Genomic DNA, 24,323 nt, shown 5'->3' on the forward strand with positions numbered 1-24,323 from the left:
AATTTATAATAGCCCCCAAACTGGAAACCTGTATGTCCCTCAGTAGGTAAATGAATAAACAAACTGTGACATAGCAAATATAATGGAACACTATTCAGCAACAAAAAGGAATGAATGACTGATTCAAGTAAAAATATAGATGAATATCAAAATCAAAAAGAGTAACTTTTATTCTATTCACTTTCAAAATATAGTGTGGACGTATGTGCTAGGCAACATGTTATATCCTGAAGAAGGTCAAACCAAAAAACAGTAAGAGTACATAATTTGTGATTCCATTATATATAATTCTAGAAAGTGTGTAGACTATAGTTAATAGCAAGGAGATTGGTAATCAGGGACACGGAGTGGGGTGAGGACAGAGAGATTACAAGGGACATGGGGAAACTTTTGAGTGTGAAGAATACATTCCATTCTCTGTGGTTTCACAGTTTATACATGTCAATACCTATCAAACTGTGTACTTTCATGTGTATTCACTACCCATCAATTGTCTCAATAAAACTGTTTTAATTCAAAAGTGTCCTGATTTGGGGTGCCTGGGTGGCTCAGTTGGTTAAGTGTATGCCTTTGACTCAGGTGATGATCCCAGGGGCCTGGGCTCAAGCCCCACATCAGCCTCTCCCTCTCTTGCTCCCCCTCTCTGTCAAATAAATAAATATTTAAAAATCATTAAAAAAAAAAAAAAGTCTCCTGATTTAAGGACCACCAAATTAAATTTTACTCAGTGTGTTGGTTTGGTTTTTGGACCTAGCACTAGCCATACACACTGTGATGATCACGGTCAGCCTCAGGAGCTACAGTCAGAAACAGAGAAAGAAATAAACATCAACCAAAACAGTCGAAACAGACTCAAGAAAGACAGAATATTTGGAAGTAACCCAAAAGGAAAAGAACTTGTGAGGTACCTAAAAACTGAAAATATTTACCTCATATAACACAGAATATAGGCTATCTTCTACTTTAAGACTACAATTTATTGCACCTTGTTCATACTGCTAAAAATAAACTATCCCCCAATCAGAGAAAGACAATTATCATATGATCTCACTGATATGAGGAATCTGAGAAATAAGACAGAGGATCATGGGGGAAGGGAGGGAAAAATGAAATAATATGAATGCAGAGAGGGAGACAAGCCACAAGAGACCCTTAAGCTCAGGAAACAAACTGAGGGTTGCTGGAGGGGAGGGAGGTGGGAGGAATGGGGAGGCTGGGTGATGGACACTGGGGAGAGTATGTGCTATGGTGAGTGCTGTGAATTGTGTAAGACTGATGAATCATAGATCTGTAGCCCTGAAACAAATAATACAGTATATGTTAATAAAAAACAAACAAAACCCGAAAAACTATTCCCCATGGTAGATACCTGATTATAAAAGGGTTCTATGAAAACTAGAAACATTGTTACATCGATGGAGAAAAGCTGTTCCTTTACTTCAAACAGAATTTTTAAAAGTGGGTGCAACTGATGTAGTAGGAGACATTACAGTTAGAAAATTGAGTAATTTATGAAACAGGATGTTTGAATCATTTGTGGTTAAGAACTTTCACACTGAATATGCCCACGTTTGTTTCAGGGGCCAAAGAGTAAAGTGTTTCAGGCCACATTTGTGCCAGTAAATCTTCCCTCCCAGCAACCGTGGAAATGTACAGACTTCACTTGTGAAATAGGATGAAAAGAAACTGAGCTGGTCGCTACCACTTCCTCCACATTTACCATGACTGTTTGATCTGTCCTTGTGCACTTCATAAATGTATGTCAAATTTAAAACCAAAAGTGAAGCAAGAGGGTATTTTATTTCATTTCATCTTATCGATGGAATGAAGGGCTACCGATATGAACAGCCAGTTAACGACACCCATCCTGGGTTAGGTGAGGATTATGAGGGATTAGGTCTAAAATTAAAGTCTGATGTAGTAGCCCTAAACCAGTAGCATTTCTAACCTTTAAGAAGTTATAGCCTTTAAAAAATAGGCTGGGATGGTAGAAGGAACATAATCATTAAAAAATGTTACTATCTTAGATGCCTATGAAAACCAGAAAACCAGTTTTACTCCGTGACATTAGATAAATTGCTACAGTGTTATTACTGGCACTTGCTTCATATAAACCTATATCAAGTATGAGATTTTAAAAAACTATAAAACATTACCTTGGAATTTTTAAAAGCACATGATCACCCATCATCCAAACAAGCTATCAGAAACTGAGAGGGCGGGGCGCCTGGGTGGCTCAGTGGGTTAAAGCCTCTGCCTTCAGCTCAGGTCATGATCCCAGGGTCCTGGGATCGAGCCTCGAATTAGGCTCTCTGCTCAGGGTGGGCCTGCTTCCTTCTCTTTCTCTGCCTGCCTCTCTGCCTACTTGTGATCTCTGTCTGTCAAATAAATAAATAAAATCTTTAAAAAAGAAACTGAGAGGGCTTCCTATTCTAATAATGTAGCCCATCTCTTCTAGTAGGCTCAATATGGGTCATGTTCCCCGTCCAACAAATTCAACTTGCAACTAAAACTACAGCATTAAGTTTGCAGTATAAATCTAAACAATCTGTTCAAAGTGAGGAAAATATTCCCCATACCAAAATTTCAATGACTATATATCTAAACAGAGCCCTTTAACCCTCACCACCCCCAACACAACATGAACAGTTGTCCTAAAAGCAAACAGATCACATCTAAAAGCTGCTAATGTATCATGACGGCAGTGTCTCAGGAATTAAATTATTTTGTTAGCCTGTTGGTCCTGCTGTTATTGATGGGCTAGTGCGACACGACACTGGGGAGGAAAAGCCTCTGGGCTGCTGGCTGACTGCAGGCAAGTTCACTGAAGGACTCACCTCCTGGCTTCCAGTTATTTGCAGCCAAGGCAAAGAGCTAAGATCAAGAACCCTCACTGCCCTCTGCCCATATTTTCTGCTCTTACACTTTTTCAAACTCCCAATTCCAGGAGTTGCGTTAGCCTAGAGGTCCCTAAAAGAACAGAACAGAGCTCTTCATCATTTCTTGTTTTGAATTTTAAATTGTCTGGGATGAGTAATTTAGGTGTTGATCTTTCCTTTCCTATGTTGTTTTAACATATCTCATCATTTTGATTTTAAGTCACCCTGTTCTGTCCCTTACCCATTTAAAATATTTTTTTATCCTACCTTTATTGTGACTTCACTGCTCTAATTCCTGAGTGCTGAATTCTACCTTGTCTATTTCTGATGATTTTTAATATTTATCTTACTCTGTCTTACTTTGTTTTCTTTTAAAAACTAGTCTTTTTTTTATTGTAGACTTTTTGCCTTTTTCTTATTTCCTGTAACAAATGCTTTCATAATTATTTTTCTCAATATTACCTTCAATACATTCTCCTTCCTCACTATTTTAATATTGTAACATTATATTTTTGGGGGTGCCAGGGGGCTCAGTTGGTTAAGCATCTGCCTCAGGTCATGATCATAGGGGTCCTGGGATCGAATCCCATGTTGGGCTCTCTGCTCAGCAGAGAGTCTGTTTCTCCTTCTAGCTCTACCTAATGCTCCCCCTGCTTCTGTGCTCTCTCTCTGTCAAATACATAAATGAAATCTTAAAAAAAAAAAAACCAAAAAAACAAAAAACTTTATTATTAAGTTTCTCAATCTCCTTAATCAGCTAACTTATCAGTCTGTTTTCCCATTTTTTATTCTTATCACAAATAAAAAGGAGTTAAGTTGCTCTGGGTTATACATCAGGCAGGACCCCAGGCCCTGGACAGCAGTTCCAGAGAGGCCACAGCAAACCATTTTTCTAGGCAGCACATCTGGCACCTTCCTTTAATATTCTCCTGTAAGTCAGGCTTTCTAAAATTTTCAGTGGACACAAGTATAGTAAAAGTTATATGCACAATTCTTTAAAGCTATTAAAATATCTAAAACCATTTTGATTCAAAGGGAGTTTTCCTGCCAAAAAAAGGGGTTTATGTTGAAATTGCATCATCAACATACCCCTCTCAGACTCTTAAAATACACTATTCATGCTTCTCAGAGTCTTGTAAAAAAATTTAAAGTTCTGAGAATAATTGAACCATTCATAAAAATGATGACAATAAGCTATTGATAATTAAGCTAATAAAAAAACACAGGGAAATGTACACATTTAATTGTTAAATAATTTTATTTTCCTAAATTTGGTTTCAAAAAGCATGTGCTTTAAAAAAAAAAAGACCAGTTTAATTGAGGCTGGAACATTAACAGAGACATATCAATAAATAAGAATTCAGTGGTATTTTATTTCAAGTTGGCTTTTATATCTAATCCATAACTCTATTTTTATATAACTAATCCCTGAATGACTGAAGGAACGCAAGGAGGGACAATGGAATAGGTGAGCACAGAAAGAGAACAGATGGATGATATCTGTGCTTCTGGTTCTAAAAAAAGAAGAAAGTCACAAAACAAAGAGGGAACCAAATTGTAATCTTCTGGGGGAAAAATTTTGGCAATTTATGATTCTAAAGAGATGAACAGAAATGTTTAATTCTAACTGACCTACTGACGAACATTTGGTTTATATCCCATTTTATGTGGTTATATTCACATTTGACCATGAATTCTGTTAGGGAATTATCTAGCAAGTACAGCACGGATACACAACTGAAACATAAAATACACATATAACAGAATAACAATAACATATACCTTAAGTGGTTCTGCTAGGTCTGAGAGCTGATTAATTTTCTGTTTAATTGCATCATACTTGTTTTCTGCTTCTATTTTCAGACTTTTAAGATGTTCCATATTTTTTTTTTGTTGTTCCATATTTTTCTCAACCATTTTCATTTTGATTTTATTTTCTTGCGCTTCATCTTCCTGGTTACATTTACAGAGCATATGGAGTTAATTAAAATACTTAAGTTATGAAATAGAAAAACCGTATGAAATTCAGAGAGAGGAGACACTACAGGCTCCAGGCAATCTGATAAAAGACAAATACAAAAAACACCAGTATATTTTCATACCCTTAGTTGTTAATCAGGAAGTACAAGAAAATGACTCAACAAAAAGATGGACATTTGGGAGACAAGTTAAACTATACTCTGCTTGAGGTCATCAACAAAGAAAAGAACTTTTATTTTATCTAGTTACACTGTCTTTCAAAATGCAGTGTACTGAACTAGCCCCAGCAAAAGTTAGATGCTGAGGAAACAAAAATGACCAAGACATAGCCCATTCCTTTAAGAAATCTAAGGAATTAAAGCAGAACAATAAACAGTGGAGAACAAAATTACTGATAACAAATGAAGACAAATTCTCATTCCCAGAAAGCTCCCACACACTTTATGTCTTGTTCTCTGTGATATCTCTCACACTTAATACAGTGCCTGGTGCAGAGTGGATACTTAATAAATAATTATTCACTTTAACCAGACCCAATCTACCTAATGCACTGCTTACTGTAACTCAGAGAAGCTAAGCTGAATGTCATACACAGTTCCTTGGAGGGGGAAAAAAAAAAAAAGAGTAACAAATGTGTGATAAATTAAAATGAAAACCAGTTTCTAGCAGAAAAAAAACCCAACAATATGGAGCACAGCTACAACTGACTAAGAGCTATCCCTTAATACTAATATTGATTAACTGTGAAATATACTATGCTAGGCAGTTTGGTATAAAAGGCCACTGTTCAGAAACATACTGTTTAAGCTTTGATAGTTTTATTACATGTAGTAGAAGACAAAATCAACTATTATGCACGCAAGTTACATATACAAAACACTAAGGAACTTAAATGCCAGAAGCCAGGCAGTTTCTACCTTACTCGTAAATGAAGACAGCAATCATAAAAACTAGCTCCAATTAAAAGGATTAAAAAAAGGCTGAGAAGAAGGTGCTATTAACATAAATGACAGTTTTGTCCTTTAACACTACATTTAAACTGAGGAAAAGACTCTTACCAACGTTGCAATATCTACAGACTGGTGTTCTTCTATATTCTCAAGCTCCCGAATTTCAGACATACTTTCTGTTATTTTTACCTGAAAGAAAAGTATTTCAACTTTAGTAACATAAAATAAATTAAAGGGGTGCCTGGCTGGCTCAGTCAGTAGAGCATGTGACTCTTGATCTCAGGGTTGTGAGTTTGAGCCCCACGCTGGGTGTAGAGTTAGTTAAAAAAATAAAATCTTCATAAATAATTAATTAAAAACAAACAAAACAAAACCCCAGAAAGGATATATTAATCCACAAAGTTCTTAATTGCTTTTGTTACAGAGGGGGCTCTGTAGCTAATGAAAGAGACGCATTAGTATTAAATGAACAAGAGGAAGTTGTGTATAAAGTCTGCTGCTATCACCCTTATGACTAATCCACTCCCATGGAAAAAAAGATGGAAGAATTCCATCTTAGCATTTAAAATGATGACAGTGTTGGATTCATCAAGAAAATCTTTTTCTGAAACACCCAGATTGACGTTACGGCAAGATTACTCCAACACAGTGCTTCACAAAGTATGACCCAGCACGCCCTGGTGCTTCTGAGACTCTTTCAAGGGGTCATGAGGTCAAAACTATTTTCATAAAAACACTAAGACACTATGCACCCTTTTTATCATTTATAAAAATACAGAAATGTCAATTTTCTAATTTTTGGTTTTAGAAAAATATCCATAGAAATGTTATTTTTGTTAATACATGAGTTTTTGTTAAGTACACCAATAAATATTCTTAAAGTTGTTGGTTTTTTTTTTAAGATTTTATTTATTTGAGAGAGGGAGAGCAGGAGCATGAGTAAAGAGAAGAGCAGAGGGAACAGACTCCCCACTGAGCTAGAACCCAGTAGAGAGGGGCTCAATCCCAGGACCCTGACATCATGACCTGAGCAGAAGGCAGCTGCTTAACCAACTGAGCCAAACAGGTGTCCCTTAATTTTTAATAATTAGGTAAAACCCACATACATGAAAGCTCTTTTAAGACTGTAAAGGGGCTTGAGGCCAAAAGTCTGAGAACTGCTCCTCAAAAACTAAATGAATGGTAGGAAATTGAAAATAACTGCGAAGTAGTAAGTTGAGAAAAACAAAAGGACCTTTTTTTTTTTTACCTTTAACTCTCTATAATGTATTTGGCGCCTTCTAAGAAATTCCTCATTGCACTTAATATCCTTTTCAAGGGCAGACAAATGTTGCTGAAGATTTAATATCTGGGCCTTTTTATTTTCAACTTCATTCTCCAAGTCACTGGGCAGAGAGAAGAGGATAAAAAACACCTTAAATCTATTTCTGAAAATTACAAATACTTTAGATCTTTACAAGGAAGAGCTTATTTGTGATAGCTTATTTGCAACTCTGTTCAGTTAAACCAGTTCTATATTCCTACCGAGTAATTAACAACATGAAAATATAGAGATTTCAGGAGAATCTAAACAGAGTCATAGTTGACTCATTTCATTAAGAAATATTTATGATTTCTCTGTGGCAGGCATCATGCGCAGTGACAGGCAGAGGTGGAAACAGAAGGATTTAGACAAAAGGAAAAAAAAAAACCCTAGGAAATAAACTGTAATGTTAAAATGTCTGCATGACACTTTATATCCTCAGAACTATAGGAACCTAGGAGTGAGCCTGGGAGAAGTGACAACTAAACTGTGTTCTTAAAGGTTCCCTCAACTGGACCAACTAAGGGACACAGAAAGACAGACACTGAAGCACAGAGAAGTGAAACAGAGAAACTCGACAGATCAACATGGGCTGTCGCTAGGTAAATGCTCCAAACATGAGGGAGTGGGAGGGATGGAGAGAGAGAGACAATGAAAAGAGATGGAAGAAAAAGCCAGCGGACGCCAAAGCCATTAAGTGTCTCTGTGACAGCAGTCATTGTCTTCAGAAGTCACCTGTTCCTGCCTCACTGACCCAAGCACCTGTCTCCCAAAGTCGTGTGCCTGGTGGGAGAGAACCACCTCTGCAGTTAAAAACTTGTCTCTAATTGCCAGTATTGGCCACATTTTAGTAAGATGCGTATTTTCCCACACTTTAACATCTCTGAAATCATCTTCCAGTTCATGGCTCAACTGGCAGCATTTTTTTCTTTTTTAATAACGGGGCAGCTAAAAATTGATGAAATACTCTGTTACCTTGCCAGAATCCTCAAAATCAGAAAAAGACTCAAGAAATGTCAGCCGAATGAATGATAAACATGAGGAAAGGAGGAAAAGAGTTGTGGTATTTCTGGTAAAAATGGGGCCAGATACAAGAACTTAAGATGGCTCCTCAAGAGGTAATAAGAAATATTAGAATTACTTGAATTGCCATATATACTTCTATGCCTATACTAACAAATGGTAATTTCACTAAAAACAATAGAATATTTACCAAGTAAACAAACTTTGAAACCCAGAGCCTAAACCAAAAACCAGTGAGATAAGCACAAACAATATTCTGTTTTACTATTTCCCAAAAAATGCTAAATTGTACAACTTCCTTTTTGCCGGCTGGGATGAATTCGTTCACACACTTTCTTTTTTTTTTTTTTTTTTAATTTTATTTATTTGAGAATAAGACAGAGAGAGCAGCAGAGATAGCGAGAGAAAGCACAAGCCTGCTTTTCCCTCTGCTCCCCGCTGAGGATGTGAGGCTCGATCCTAGGACCCTGAGATCATGACCTGATGGTTAACCAACTGAGCCACCCAGGTGTCCCTGTCACACACTTTCATATAGTGTTCCTCCTTAGTTTTTAAATAACTTTCACATGGAGCAAGAACCTTTGCTACCAATGAAATAGGTATAACAACTGAACTAAGTGTGTGTACGCCGTTTGCATGGGATGAACACACGCTCCAGAGCTGCCCATCCAGGTAGTACACTCCTCAGTCTCCAGCCCTTATTCTGCTACATCTGTCTCCACAGCCCTTGACTGAGTTAGCATTCGTTTACAGTCTCTGCCCACCTTCTTAATATAAGCTCCGGGATGAGGAATTTTTTGTACTTTATTTTGTGCAGCGTTTTGTGCCCAGATCAGGACTGGCACACCAAGTACTCATTCATTATGTGTTTTATAGAACAAATGCAAGAATAAATTTGAAAAACACACTTTGGAAAATTACATTAAATATGTTACAGTAGTTTGACAATTCAAAAATCCACAGGTAAACTTTTTTTTTCTGATATTGTATGTAAGCGGTAACTGCACTGAAATTACTCTGAGAGCTACCTTAGACATTTTTCTCGCACCTTCTGTGTACTTTCATCATGGGAAACCACACTGGGATAATTCCACTATTAAGAATGTAAGATCTGCACACTTCCAAAACTATGCTGAGATGCACGTGTGTGTGTTCTCACTGCCGCACTGTTGTAAGAGGAAACGGTGAACAACTCCTACATCCATCAACAGGGAACCGGAGAAGCGGCGTATTGATACCGCTCATAATCTCCTTGGGTGGCTCAGATCATGATCCCAGGGTCTTGGGATGGAGACCTGCCTAGGGCTCCCGTTCAGGGGGAGCCTGCTTCTCCCTCTCCTCCCCGCCTATGCTCTCTCTCACTATCTGTCTCTCTCAAATAAGTGAAATCTTTAACAACAACTGTAACAAAGTGATGAGAACAGTTCATTCCGTATACTTTCCTACACTGTTTGAACTTTCTCGCCATATGCATATATTCCTTTTAATTATTTTTTTAAATGTCAACAAGGACTATGGAAAAACAGGATAATGAGCTACTTTTGTTTCCTGATTTGTACTTTTCTGCATTTAAAAAAACTAGTGAATTTTTCTAAACTTCAAAGTATCAGGCAACTATCACACTGGTTCAGGTCAAAACAGATGAAACGAAAGTCATTTAAAATACCATTAAACTTGGTGTATTCTTTCTTTTACTTTTTTAAATTTGTTTTTATTTTTTGCTGAAAATCTAGGAATTTTATTTCTCTCAGTGCCTTCATCTCCTTCCTGTATTTTTTCAGACGTGGCTTTTTTAGCTATTAGCCTTTTTCTTTCTCTCTTTTTAATTGAGGTGCAGTTTACATATAATATTACATTAGTTTCAGGTGTACAAGACAGTGATTCAAAATTTATATATATTATGAAGTGACCATCACAATAAATCTAGCAGCCGTCAGTCACCAAAGTTGTTAAAATATTAATAATCATTAATATTAATTATATTCCCTATGTTGTAGATTATATTTCTAAGATTTACTTATTTTCCAATTGGAAATCTGTACCTTTTAATCCCCTTCATCTCATTCAGCCATCCCCTCATCCCTCTCTCCTCTGGAGAGAGACTGTTCAACCATCAGATTGTTCTCCTTATCTAGGAGTTGGTTTCTGTTTTATTTGTTCATTTGTTTTGTTTTTTAAATTCCACATGTAACTGAAATCATACAGTATTTGTCTTTCTCTGTCTGACTTAAATTAAAATAATACCCAGAACAGCATATTCGCAATTAATAAAGTTTATCAATGTGGGAAACAATTTTTTAAAAAACCAGTGTTCAACCGCCTTTTGAAACAAAAGATGTGCCCCCTACATATTAATATGAATACTATTAGCTAAAAAATGAAGCCATGTATCAACTTGAAATGTTTATTTCTTAAATGTTGCAATCAGAGACCCCAACTCACTATTGGGGTTTATTGACAATCTTTTCCAATAATGCCATACTTCTTTTTTTAAGACTTGGGACACAAATACACGAGGCAATTTTTGTTCAAAGGAACGTGTGAGCAACATAGCGTAACACGACCATATTTTTATACATTTGCACTCATGTCTGCTTGGATACCATATAAGTTAGTCTTACCCAGTCAAGAATTAGGAAGACTGGATTTAAATGTCATGGCACAATGGAAAAAACCTACCACTTTACAGGTCACTTTTATACAGCATATTCATACATCTATCCTCTAAGACTCAGCATCAACGTAAAATGTGTGCTTTGTGCCATGACACCAAGTTGCTAGTCATTCAACTTTTTTCTGTTGCTAAATAAGAAGTTTTACCAAACTTTCTGATATCCATTATGGCTATTGTTCTTCATGCTGCTCTCAAAGTCACACAAAAATGACTAATATTATTTGAAAACGAGAGATATATATCAACAAAACTCTCATTTCTCCTACATATCTAAGTCATTTAGAATACTTTCACTTTTACTCAGTTTTCTTATTTATTTTACTTAAGTTCTGAGTTCTTCTATTAAAGGTCTTACAGATCACTAATTTAGTTCCAACTCATCAATCTGTCAACTGAATTTGTTTGGTTAGAAAATCATGTTTTGGTACCAAAAATCCTTTCCGCAATGCTTGTGAATCTCATTAAATACACTTACTAGTTTTTTGTTCAACTTCTCACTTTGTCTCCTCTGGCAGCTCTGTTTTTCCTAGATATGTGTTCTAATTATGCCAAATGATCTTTTTAGAACAGTGCAACTCAAAATACAGTCAGAGACAGAATATGAACTTGAGCCAGAATGTAAACCAGCACACTTGTACTTTCACTGAGCGAAGTCAAAACTAAATGACGGGATAGTGGTGTAGCTGATGTACGTTCTGAGTTCAGCTCCTATGTCCTTGTAGATCAGCTGGTCAAGGAAACACAATTGGTGCTCTTAGCACAGAATACTGTTGTTGAAGTGATGATGGGAAACAACCATCAACCCAGAATTCTACATCCAGCTAAATGATTTTTTAAGTCCAAAGAGATTACTCACAATCCTTCCCTGAAAGAACTATAATAGAGCAATACGAAGGGAACCAAACCCTACAGGAAGCAGCAGGATACCAGAGCGAGCAATGCTACACTGACACAAACCTTATCTCAGAATCCACATCTTTGCTTAGGAATTTAGGTCTTGTATTTTCAGACGAATAGTAACGTCCTGCAAAGACTTGATCACCATCAGCAGTAAAAGCTTCTCTACAGTTCTTGGGTGGTTTTTGAGACTGCATTACTGCACGAGCTACAGAATTATTCTAAAAAAATAGAGGGGGGCGGGGGAAGACATTTTTTAAGTTATGCCATAGCACTCCTGATACACAATTTCAAAATGTTACCTATCATTATTTTAAGATTCAAGTATTTTTACTTAAACATTTAAACTTAAGTAAAATAGTTCCAGAGGTTAAAAAAAGAACTTCAAAAACAACTTTCATTAATTCAAAGAATTAAAACTGACAACCTTTAGAACAACAAAGTAAGCAAGGCTTTATGATAAAGAGATTTAAGTTCTAATGCTGCTATCCATTAGAGTGAAAATTTTAAGTACATTTTCACATGAAAATATTTACTTTAGACCAGAGTTCATGCAAATCTTACTTTTTCTAAATGACTTTCACAGCCTGAAAAGAAAGATGTAAGTGAACAGCAAATGGCAAGAAAAGATAAGATACTGAATTATGTGGAGGAAAGCCTGGAAATAAGCCCTAAAAGAAGTAAAATAGGCATCAGGCTTTATGGAGGCCTCGCCAACCTCTGAGGACAGACAAGAGGACTTCATTATTTCCTTTCAAGGATCCTTCTAAAATATGACTGAGCAAAGACCACAAATAATTACAATATGACCTTGCCACACATGCACTGTATATACATTTAAATTACTGATACCATTATTTCTCAGTTTCCGTTAATGAGAAAAACAAACTCTATTATGTTTGTTTTGATTAGATCTATTTTGAATTTTCTTGTTCCTTCTCAAAAAATTTACGCCAATGACGATCTAATCCAACAAGTTCATAAAAATACATAAATAGATGAAAAGTAAATACTGATTTATTTTATAATACATTTAAAGTTTTAAGATAATGAACTCATAAAATATCAAGTAGAGTATTTGTTTAAAAATTAGGATAATAATACACTTATCTATAAGGGTAAATAAAAAATGGATTTGGCAGCCAATCAAGAAAGAATGAGTAACAAAAAAATTATAGCATCATTCACCAAAATAATATGTATTTGTGAATACACTTGTACTGAGGAATAGCCAAAAGTATAAAAGTTCCCTCAGGCAGAAAACGCAAAAACCAGTTCTGTATTATTCTGTAGCTTCCTATGAGGTAAAAGTACAGTGGTAAAACATATTAACAACTTCATAATATAGACTAGACGGGGAGCAGAATTTATAGAACCAACTTCAGTTTTGGAAATTTAAAAGTAATACAAAGTTGAGCAAGGATCTTCTCTTACTTTGATCAGAAGCACTGTCTCTATGCTTCTCATGTCAATCAGGCTGTTTGCAACCACTGCATTATCAATTTCTAAAGCTGTCAGGACTGTTGGAAACTCTGGATGATAAGCAGCTCTAGGAGACAAAAATATGTAAGTACTAAAAAATTACATATTAATTTTAATTAATTAATTCAAACTTTAATTTTATATACATCTGTCTTTTTAATGTGTGGCTATAGATAAGACAACGGAAAATAACTGATAACATTTGAAAACATCTGTAAGAGGTGAATTTTATTTAAATAGTGAACATTTATATTATGTGCTAGGCATTCTAAGAATATTATAAATAATATCAGCTCATTGAATCCTCATAATAACCATGAGATTGATAATAATATTCTCTAATTTAAAGGAGTTTGTTCTTAAGATGGGGGAGGCAAACCACTGGCCCAGGATGCTTAAAATGGAGAGAAGTCAATGGAGTAGGAAAGTTTAAGGTTCAGGACAGAGGTGAAATAATTAAAAAAAGCAGTCCAACAAACCAGGTAAGAAAGCATGCAATTCAGAGCCTATGTAGAATAAGGAGCTTTTGAGAGAAATAGCATCTCTTCTGCTGAGCAGGACAGGACGTACAGACACAGACACGGTTATGGGTAGCTAGCAGGCCAAGCACTTCGGCAGCCTGTACTTCAGAGGGAACAAAGCCATCTTTTTTTTTTTTTTTTTAAGATTATTTATTTATTTATTTGACAGACGGAGATCACAAGTAGGCAGAGAAGCAGGCAGAGAAAGAGGAGGAAGCAGGCTCCCTGCTGAGCAGAGAGCCCAATGCGGGGCTTGATCCCAGGACTCTGGGATCATGACCTGAGCCGAAGGCAGAGGCTTTAACCCACTGAGCCACCCAGGCACCCCTGGAACAAAGCCATCTTAATAGGAAAGGAAACTATTCCCAGATCTCCTGGGGAGCTACTCACTCCCCCAGGCTCCTCTGCTGAGGTTCTCTAATGTGAGCCTGATATACCGGATTCATTCTAAATGTTCCAAGGGTGTTTTCCTGCTCTTTACCACATTAAAATAACATGCCCAATTTTAAAATTTAGTGCTGGAATCACAATATATACCAATAAAGTTCTTCACCAAAAATCACCTCTCCAAAACGTCTGTAAAGGCAGCTGAAGTTGAGAGAATATTAAACGTACCGGACCTGTCAATATTCCGTCAACATCCGACTTCCTCTACTACGCCACCAACTTGAACTTCAGTGTAATTGCAAACTACTCTGAAGGGTGAATGCCCTGGAGCTGCGCCATGGACCTCCGACTTCCCGCTGTCACCAGGAGCCCACCGCAGCCCTCCCGGCTTTCCGCACCTGTTCAACCTGCTCTCTGCCTGTAGCCGGCAGATCTCCAGACCTGCTCCCACGCCTCACAGTCCTCCCTCTCCAGCTACGCCTCACCGCCACTGAATGAATGAACTTTCCCAGCAGCACTTTCTCAACTGCTTCCCTGTTCTTCTGTAAGAACCGCCCGCTCTAACAAATCCAAATGGAGTATTAGTCCAACAGTACACATTCTCTCCTCAAACTTACTAAAAAGGTAAGAGTCCCGCAGCCACCATGGGTGTTTGAATGCTGAGCGGATGTTGGCTCTGCTTCCTCTCTCACTCTCCCAAACCTACCCAATGGCTGAGGCCCTCATCCTCAGCACACGGATTCCCCTATTTCCAAGCAGTGACCTCATGCTGCACAAATGGAGCTCACCCCGCAACCCTCCACGGAATGACACACTGCTAGGAGACAGGGAAACACGGCGTGCCAGGAGGGTCATGCCAGGCGTGCCTACTCATGGGAGTCTGTGCAGCGGGTCACGGAGCAGGCTCCGCAGCTGTTCAGGACCCCTGTCCCCGGTGCCCGAAGCCCAGTGCCGGTGCAGAGGATACTCCTCACAGGAGCCAGTCTCTCCCAACAATATCCCAGGGAGAGTTTCCAAGGTCCCCGCAGGGAAACCTACGAGTCAGCATACTGGCCTTCTACCAGCTGTTCAGAGGTCTCTCACTCTAGATGCCGCTAGCCCGTCAGGGGACATCTTTACCATAAGCAACGCTGTCTGGCAGCACAACCGAAATGTCACTTTTATCAGGTTTTAGAAATCAGGAACCAGAGCCAGAAACGGTGGGGTCATATTTTCAGGCACACAGGGAAAACAGTTTACCTTGAACTGCCAAATCCTCATTTCTAGCCTAAAAGTTCAAAATTGGCAATTCTACAACAGGACTCATCCACTTCTGACAAATCCACTTTTTCCTTATACTTCTCCTAAACCAGTTACGAGCGTACCTGCTCAGTAGTCGCTCCAGCCAGAGACCTAGCAGTCATCCTCAATTCTTACATTCTCTTACATTCAAGTAACAAGTTCTATTGATTTTGTCCTAAATAGTGCTTTCATTTTTATTATTTTCTTAAGGATTTATTTATTTATTTGAGAGAGAGAGAGAGAGAGAGAATGTGCGCAAGCAGAATGAGGGGCAGAGAGAGGAGGAGAGGGTCCCAAGCAGAGTCCCTGCTGAGCATGGAGCCCCAGATGGGGCTTGATCTCATGACCTTGAGATCATGACCTGAGCCAAAATCATGAGTCGGACACACAACCAGGTGAGCCACGCAGGCAGGCGCCCTCTAAATAGCACTTCTAACCTGCCCCTTCCTGTCTATAATGCAAATGCTATCGTTTTGCAGAATAATTTATGATGCCTTCTCACTATGCGTCTTGCACATAGAATTCTCTTGCTTAGAAGGCACTTAACCCTTCTCTGTCACTTGACAAATTCATCAGGTTAGAAGACTAATCACTTGTCCTCTTTTCTCTACCTTCTTTGCCAACCTGCCCACTAATGTAGAACATAATTAAACTCTCTCATTTGAACTACATCTGCAGTTTGTGATCCAATTTGATCAAAGCTAACGAAGAATAAACTGGAAAATATGTATTATACTTCAAAGTAAAGTGACCGGCCAATCAGCAGTCAGCAAAGAGGCCAGTTTAAATACCGTGTCCTTGAGAAGGTTTGTTGGGGTTATCAAAGAAAACCACCACAGCTCTTTATGGAATCTGCAAAGCACCTTGAGAGTTGAACTGTGAGTGCTGAGTGCCAAAGCTCTTCCTTAGTACCCCGACCCCACATACCCCTTAATTTGCCGTGGTCTGTATCACTTCCCTCAGTATAATTTCTATGCCACACCACATCTCTTCCCCTCTCCTGACTCCCATTAATAGACCTCTTTTAAGGAGTTCAAGGGCAGGGAGCATGTCTTATTTATCTATGTGTCTCCAATGCCTAGACTGAAGTTAAAGAAGTGGCTTGATGAAATTTCATCAATTAGTACTACAGATTTGGTTGACGTAAATATGTCTTAATTCTTTCTGATTTTGGACATGATTAACCAAACCAGAAATGGCATTTAGCTACCAATACCTCACCTGTGTCTTACATCATACATCTCATTCCGAAACTCAGAAACTATTATCTGTGGCCGTGAGGTCCCCCGTGAATAAAACCTTTCCATCAGGGCCTGAAGAACTCTTTCATCGGCATGGTTATGGCAACAGTAGGCCTGCAGAAGTCCTTTCAAGCAAGATTCGATAGCCAAAGCAAGTTCGGGGTCACGAAGATGAATGCAAGCTCCTAAAGGCAAGAGAAAATTATTAAAAAGCCCATAAATACTTATTTTGAAATATTAATGTTACTATCTTCTTATAACAGTTCATAAATGACTTCAAAATATTTTCACATAAAGAAGCTTAAATGACATTACAGATCTTATATTAACTATATGGGAGATCCCCACATATCCACTGGATACACTGGGGCGAAAACCCTTCAAATCCTGCGAAAAGAACTGCCCCAGTAACTCCAGTGTAAACCGACAGAGGTTTTTCGGTTCAAGTGTATACTACTCAAGCCTCCGAATGGCACTTTGGAAAGTAAACCAAAAGGTTTACAGATTCTTTATTATTTTCTGTAAAACTGATTAACACTGGTATTTTTGGATGAGGAAAATACCAGGAACTGGTTATTTCAGGAATGGATGAGGAAATGCCTCATCCACTGAAACAGATCCTGGTATAGAGGTACATATCATTTATATGAACAGACTTTACCATAATACTTAATACTGCGTGTAATGCTGTACTAACACAGTAAGACAATACTTTAACAACAAAGCATTTTTATGTTGACAGCATCATTTTCACTTAACGATATTACACAATTAGAGATAACTCCTCAGGAGAATTCAACAGATACATATATTTTTTAATCTCATCTATAATAGGGGTAATTCAATAAACCCAGGATTTATACTTGAAAAAGGACTTAGAAATAATGTTGTCCAACCTAAACAGAAACTAAGAAGATAAGTCATTTAATAAAGGTTACATAAAACTCAGGTGGTGAGGGGCCTTCTGATTATATTACTGCCACTGGATTTTCTGACTAACCAATTATTTTCAAATTAGTTCATTCATTTATTCATTCATTCAGGAAAAAAAATTAGATCAGATTATTCAACTCAATAGTTTTTTCCTTTTCCTAAGTTCTCTTGCTTTTTTTTTCCTTTTTCTAAGTTCTTATGCTTTAAAAACACAAAAGGGAAATTATAAAGTTTAAAGTGATTTTTATCCCTGTATCCTAAAATATATACAATTAAAATCCACACACAATTATGTTCCTTTTTGATAAGTTTTAAAACTAGATTCAATAGACCCTTTCTGAAAATAAAACCTTATTTTTAATGTTTCTTCTACCCTGACCAAATGCTGACAAATACCTAAAGGGCCCACGGGTTTACATGTAAAAAGCCCACGTCTATAGGCATCATCTATTGCTTCAAGAAGGGCTGGAACATGAGGGCCAAATCTTTTCAGTCGATCAGTTTTACTATCTTTTAATTCTTTCAGTTGCCTCTGATTATAGCTCAGTGTATGCTTGACATCTAATTCTTCTCCCCTAAAAAATAAAAGTGAAAAACAGAAGAGATATGAGATATAGTTACACAGAAATATCCCGCCTCTCCCCCCAACACCTGCATATCAGTGAATGACTCAGCTACCCTAAAGACTAAAGTCAGATTTCTTTATTTGAAAATGATGGTGTTACTAGAGAAAAATAGTCTCAAGTCCTTAAAACTTAGCACAAAAAAAGAAATGATGCCATGGGAATGAGGACGAGAAATCCCAGAAATGGCCCAGCTCTACAAGTGTTAGAAAAGTCTGGGAAAAGTGATTTTAAAAAAAAAATCTTGTATCTTACTCAATACAAGAAACAACAATCACAATAAAACATGTTTTTTCTCTTCATATAAAGACCAAACCATCTGATTTTCAAGTCACTGAAAAAAAATCATTCTAAGGATACTGAAACTTACTTAATTCTGATCCGTTCTTCTTTGTCCTTTTCTATGGCTTGCTGAAACTGTTCGATCTCTTGATTGATTGAGCTTTCTTGATCCTGCAAGGCCTTTACTCTGTCTTTTAACCAAGATATTTTTTTTTGCCTTTCCAATCGTTCAGGTTCCAAAGATTGATCGGTACTAACAATAAATAATCCAAAATGGAAAATGTTAAGTGAAAAACTTAACATTTAAAAAATACAAAGCTATGTGATAAAATTCCTTTAGAAATAATAAGGAAAATATAATACTCCACTTTGCAACTTGGCTGTATTACAAAATGAGGCAATCATGAACATGGCAAAGTAACCATCTTACCTTTTCTTTAGTTCTTCAATTCTTTTGCAAAGCTGCTCATCATCTTTCATTAATGCTCTATACTCGTTTAGAGAACGATTATATAAAACCTGACAAAACATTAGACACAGTTTGGTAAGATAAAAAAATATATTAATCCCATTCAAATCCACTTTTGCCAAATCTTCATATCGGAGGCTAAATATATGCAAAAATATATTTTTAAATATATTTAAAAATATATTTTATTTTTAAAGTACATAAATGGCCATATGAAACCATTATTTTTTAAAGTCTGAAAGCAGCACAGATTTCTATTTAATTGCAATAACTCTACTTTTAAAAGTAAATGAACAGTATTTGTGTTTGATATGCAGCATTTAATATTCCAGGCTGGAAAAGTTCTCTCACCTCAGCTTCATTATAGACCTTTTTCTTAGCAGTAACATCTGTTTTCAACGCCATACATTCTGGTGCTCTTGCATTTGTCTCTTGACTAATCTTTTCCAGTTTATCTTGAATATCTTTGTACTTTTTTTCTGCTTCATTAAGTCTAACCTTTAAGAAAAAAATGTCATTGGAGTGTTTTTTTACTTTTCTTCAATAAACAGAAAAAAATTTTTAAACTTAGTTTCACTCTAAATAATCTCAAGATATCAGATAAGCAAACTTAATGACATAAAATACTAAAATACAATTTTTAATTCTACATTTAGTTATCCAACAAATGTGCTATCTTTTGGGGATACAAAGAGTAACAATGGTTTGCAGGTAACACAACCAAACAGAGACAGACAAAATTTAGCAGAACAGACTGCTTAAATTGATCATAGTTTGGATATAATAATGCTTAAGTTGGCTATGTCTATAATTGTGGAAGCCCAGGGAAAGAATCCAGAGGTCTGCCAGAAAAAGTCAAGAATGCCTTCAAGGCAGAAGTAGCATTAGAGCTGAGACTTGAAAGATTAATCCATATGTACCAGGAGAAAGGCTGGGGAAAGGTGTTAGAGGCAGATGGGAAAGCATGCAAAAAGGCACTAATACAACTTTCAGCAATGAAAATATTTGGAGCTTAAGCTGAGAGGGTAGTGGTAGGAACTGAGCCAAAAGCATGGAAGGGCCCAGAATTTCCTAACAATCAGCTTACAACTTAACCCTCCAGGCCACAGGGAGACGAGACATGACCAAATCTGTACATCAAGTCATTTCGGAAGCACATGCAGGGTGGAGGAAAAATTAAAAGAAATAATATCAGTAAAGAGGTAACATTCCGGAGCAAAATGAATCAGAAACCAAAACGGGGCACTGACAATAGGAATGGATAAGAAGAAACAAATAGAGAACTGTCTGGATCAGGGATTAGCAAACTTTTTAAAGAGTCAGATAGTGTAGCAGACACTATTTCTTCACATCCCTTCCACTTAATAGTCATTCTGTCCTCAACTACTATGCAGAAGACTACAGGAAAGGTTTTATGTAAGACACGGCAGGAAGACAGAAATATAAAACAAGACAGTTCTTACCCTCCAGAAATCTACCATTTCCTACAGAGTGACCAAATGCTTACGTGGGCCAAAGGCCTGTAGAACTGAAGTATCACCCAGCCTCAAGATCCTCCTTTTCTCATTTGAAAAACCGTGACCATTTATTACATTTAATTCAGACTGGATTCCACTCTTATTACTTTTTAATTTTTTACTTTTTTAAAAGACATTTTATTTTGAAGTAATCTTTACACCCGATGTGGGGCTCAAACTTAACAACTCCACAATCAAGAGTCATACGCTCTACTGACTGAGCCAGGAAGGTGCCCCAGATTCCATTTTTAGGTTGGAGATTATCTAAAGAGAAAAATAAGTTAAGATCCTCCTCTATGACAGTTAAGAAATGAGGATAAGAAGAATTTGGTGGGAAAAAAAATTCCAGAATATTCTCAGAGAAATGAAAAGCTGAGGTGAGAAAAAGTGAGTGGGGCTGAACTTCCATTTGCTACCTGAAGAGGGAATAAGAAATTCAGCCTATTTCTGTTATTTTTACATATTTATTTCTTACTTTTGATGGATGAACAACACTTAAAGGGAAGAAAATGCATCTGCTTACTATAAAAAAGCAATGTGTGCAACATTACATTCTATATTATAAACTAAGCTTGGGGGCCCAAAACACTTAAGTAGAACAAAATACTAACAGGTTAAGTCAGCCACACTGAGTTAAGTAGAGCTTCTGTAAAAATGAAAAGCCTACGAGTTCTACTTCTAGCATGACAAAATGCAAGGAATTCTGCACTGCGGGCTACATACCCTTGTGAAATACTAAAAGACCACTCAAGTGCAAATTTTAACCTGATGAATTACACGGTGTATGAATTATATTTCAATAAAGCTATTAAACAAAGAATGAAAAGGCGAATATGAAGAGTGCATCGGCTATATGATAAAAGGTCCCTGTGGACAGCCCTAACAGAGTATCACTGCTTTTATTTACCATCCAACCAACTTCTACCTCTATCCCAAGTGGAAGACTCTTGAATCATATATAAATAGCATAGCTTCTCCTTGGGATCTTAAATCTCAGGTTGAAATTAACCTTAACAGACCTAACCACTTGTCCCACACGTGCTCCACCTACATGAAATCCTCTGATGGTTCTGGGCCCTAAAACTTCAGCTCCCTCGAATTTCTGGTAGCAGTCCCTGGGCACTGTGCTTAGTTTTGAAGTGTCAACTTCATGATACTTAGCTTTCTAATTGACTATTATCCTAGCACCTCAAGACTTTTTATATGTTGATACACCCAATGAACACAAGAGTAAAAGCTTCATATTGCAGCATCGCTGGTTGATAAGGAAGTACCATTGTCCACGTGCGTGAGTTTAGGGTGTTTTATCACCTGGCTCAGCTGGCTAATCATGTCCAGACCCAATACTCCTTTCAGAAAAGAGTTGCTGGGGAACCTGGGTGGCTCATTTGGTTGGGCATCTGCCTCTTGAATTTGGCTCAGGTCATGATCTTGGGGCTGTGAGATGGACTGTGTTAGGCTTGACACTCAATTCAGAGTTTACCTGAGATTCTTGCTTCCTCTCCCTCTGGCCCTCCCCCTGCTTATGCTGCCCAACCCCCACCCCCCACCAGATAAAAAAATTAAATGTAAAAAAAAAAAAATAAGTAAAAAAGAGTTGCCACTTTAGTACTTGAGCAAAAGTTTATGTTAGTTTCATTTAAGTAATAAATTCAAGCAGATAAATATATAGGTTGAAACTGCTCTTTTTGTAGGTCTTTTAAAATGGTCTAATATCAGTAATCTCATATGATTTAACCTGCTAAATCTGTATTAAAAAAACAATTACCTGCTGTTCTTCCATCTTCCTGTCAAGTCTAGCAGCACGATCTTCCCCAATTTTGATATTATCTCTGATAGCATTCAATTGTTTTTCAATTTCATTGACCTAAAAAGAAATTATAGTGTAAATCACATCTAAGAGTGACTGTAACCAAATATTTTCTACATATTAAAAGCGTAAGTGAATAATAGAGAAAAAATTACCACTGCCCAAGCCATTTCATGTTTCAAGTATTCTAAATTAGTCTTCATTGTACTTAAACCTGCAATACTTTGAAAACGTTCTTCTTTCTCCAAACACTGGCGTTTTAGTTCAGTAAGTCGCTTTAAAAAAGAAAAAAAGGATTTGTTTCTTATCAACATTGAAAGGACAAGACTTTTTAACAATTACATATTTTTTGAATGCACCGACCTTAACAAGTATTAAAAACAATATGCAAGGGAATGACTTCCTCAAGGTAAAAATAAAAGTACCTTTGGTTCTTTGGTATACTTTTATTAGGTGTAATTATTTTCTTAATTTCTGCATTATAAAAATGGCCAAATACTCTTCAAACAAAGATCAAAGGAATAAAAGGTTTAAGACGAGTATAGACAAATCACAAAACTCAGTTTCCCATTTCTCTCAACTCTTTTTTTTTTTTTTTAAATTTTTTTATTTTTTTCAGCATAACAGTATTCATTATTTTTGCACCACACCCAGTGCTCCATGCAATCCGTGCCCTCTACAATACCCACCACCTGGTGCCCCCAACCTCCCACCCCCCACCCCTTCAAAATTCTCAGATCGTTTTTCAGAGTCCATAGTCTCTCATGGTTCACCTCCCCTTCCAATTTCCCTCAACTCCCTTCTCCTCTCCATCTCCCCTTGTCCTCCATGCTATTTGTTATGCTCCACAAATAAGTGAAACCATATGATAATTGACTCTCTCTGCTTGACTTATTTCACTCAGCATAATCTCTTCCAGTCCCGTCCATGTTGCTACAAAACTTGGGGATTCATCCTTTCTTTCTTTTTTTTTTTTTTTACAGCTTTATAAACATATATTTTTATCCCCAGGGGTACAGGTCTGCGAATCGCCAGGTTTACACACTTCACAACACTCACCATAGCACATACCCTCCCCAATATCCATAACCCCACCCCCTCTCCCAACCCCCTCCCCCCATCAACCCTCAGTTTGTTTTGTGAGATTAAGAGTCACTTATGGTTTGTCTCCCGCCCAATCCCATCTTGTTTCATTTACTCTACTCCTACCCCCTCAACCCCCCATGTTGCATCTCCTCTCCCTCATATCAGGGAGATCATATGATAGTTGTCTTTCTCCGATTGACTTATTTCGCTAAGCATGATACCCTCTAGTTCCATCCACGTCGTCGCAAATGGCAAGATGTCATTTCTTTTGATGGCTGCATAGTATTCCATTGTGTATATATACCACATCTTCTTTATCCATTCGTCTGTAGATGGACATCTAGGTTCTTTCCATAGTTTGGCTATTGTAGACATGGCTGCTATAAACATTCGGGTGCATGTGCCCCTTCGGATCACTATGTTTGTATCTTTAGGGTAAATACCCAGCAGTGCAATTGCAGGGTCATAGGGTAGTTCTATTTTCAACATTTTGAGGAACCTCCATGCTGTTTTCCAGAGTGGTTGCACCAGCTTGCATTCCCACCAACAGTGTAGGAGGGTTCCCCTTTCTCCGCATCCTCGCCAGCATCTGTCATTTCCTGACTTGTTAATTTTAGCCATTCTGACTGGTGTGAGGTGATATCTCATGGTGGTTTTGATTTGTATTTCCCTGATGCCGAGTGATATGGAGCACTTTTTCATGTGTCTGTTGGCCATCTGGATGTCTTCTTTGCAGAAATGTCTGTTCATGTCTTCTGCCCATTTCTTGATTGGATTATTTGTTCTTTGGGTGTTGAGTTTGCTAAGTTCTTTATAGATTTTGGACACTAGCCCTTTATCTGATATGTCATTTGCAAATATCTTCTCCCATTCTGTCAGTTGTCTTTTGGTTTTGTTCACTGTTTCCTTTGCTGTGCAAAAGCTTTTGATCTTGATAAAATCCCAAAAGTTCATTTTTGCCCTTGCTTCCCTTGCCTTTGGTGAT

The 24,323-nt window shown here is 37.3% G+C and overlaps 1 protein-coding gene across 2 annotated transcripts in view; it reads right to left on the reverse strand.

The window, feature by feature from the left end:
- The window catches only part of SMC6 (structural maintenance of chromosomes 6), an 82,555-nt gene that overhangs the window by 23,330 nt on the left and 34,902 nt on the right, over positions 1-24,323 (reverse strand). For both annotated transcript variants that reach the window (XM_047747174.1, XM_047747175.1), the window contains exons 9-20: positions 22,408-22,527; positions 22,211-22,309; positions 19,277-19,423; positions 18,887-18,975; positions 18,545-18,709; positions 17,948-18,126; positions 16,599-16,803; positions 13,141-13,255; positions 11,767-11,927; positions 7,059-7,194; positions 5,918-5,998; positions 4,662-4,832 (exon numbers count right to left, since the gene is read on the reverse strand). In XM_047747174.1, coding sequence (XP_047603130.1) covers positions 4,662-4,832; positions 5,918-5,998; positions 7,059-7,194; positions 11,767-11,927; positions 13,141-13,255; positions 16,599-16,803; positions 17,948-18,126; positions 18,545-18,709; positions 18,887-18,975; positions 19,277-19,423; positions 22,211-22,309; positions 22,408-22,527 — 1,668 coding nt within the window. The remainder of the gene's footprint in view (positions 1-4,661; positions 4,833-5,917; positions 5,999-7,058; positions 7,195-11,766; positions 11,928-13,140; positions 13,256-16,598; positions 16,804-17,947; positions 18,127-18,544; positions 18,710-18,886; positions 18,976-19,276; positions 19,424-22,210; positions 22,310-22,407; positions 22,528-24,323) is intronic.

The sequence above is a fragment of the Lutra lutra genome, chromosome 9 (assembly GCF_902655055.1).
Source record: "Lutra lutra chromosome 9, mLutLut1.2, whole genome shotgun sequence".
NCBI classification, from domain to species: Eukaryota; Metazoa; Chordata; class Mammalia; order Carnivora; family Mustelidae; genus Lutra; species Lutra lutra.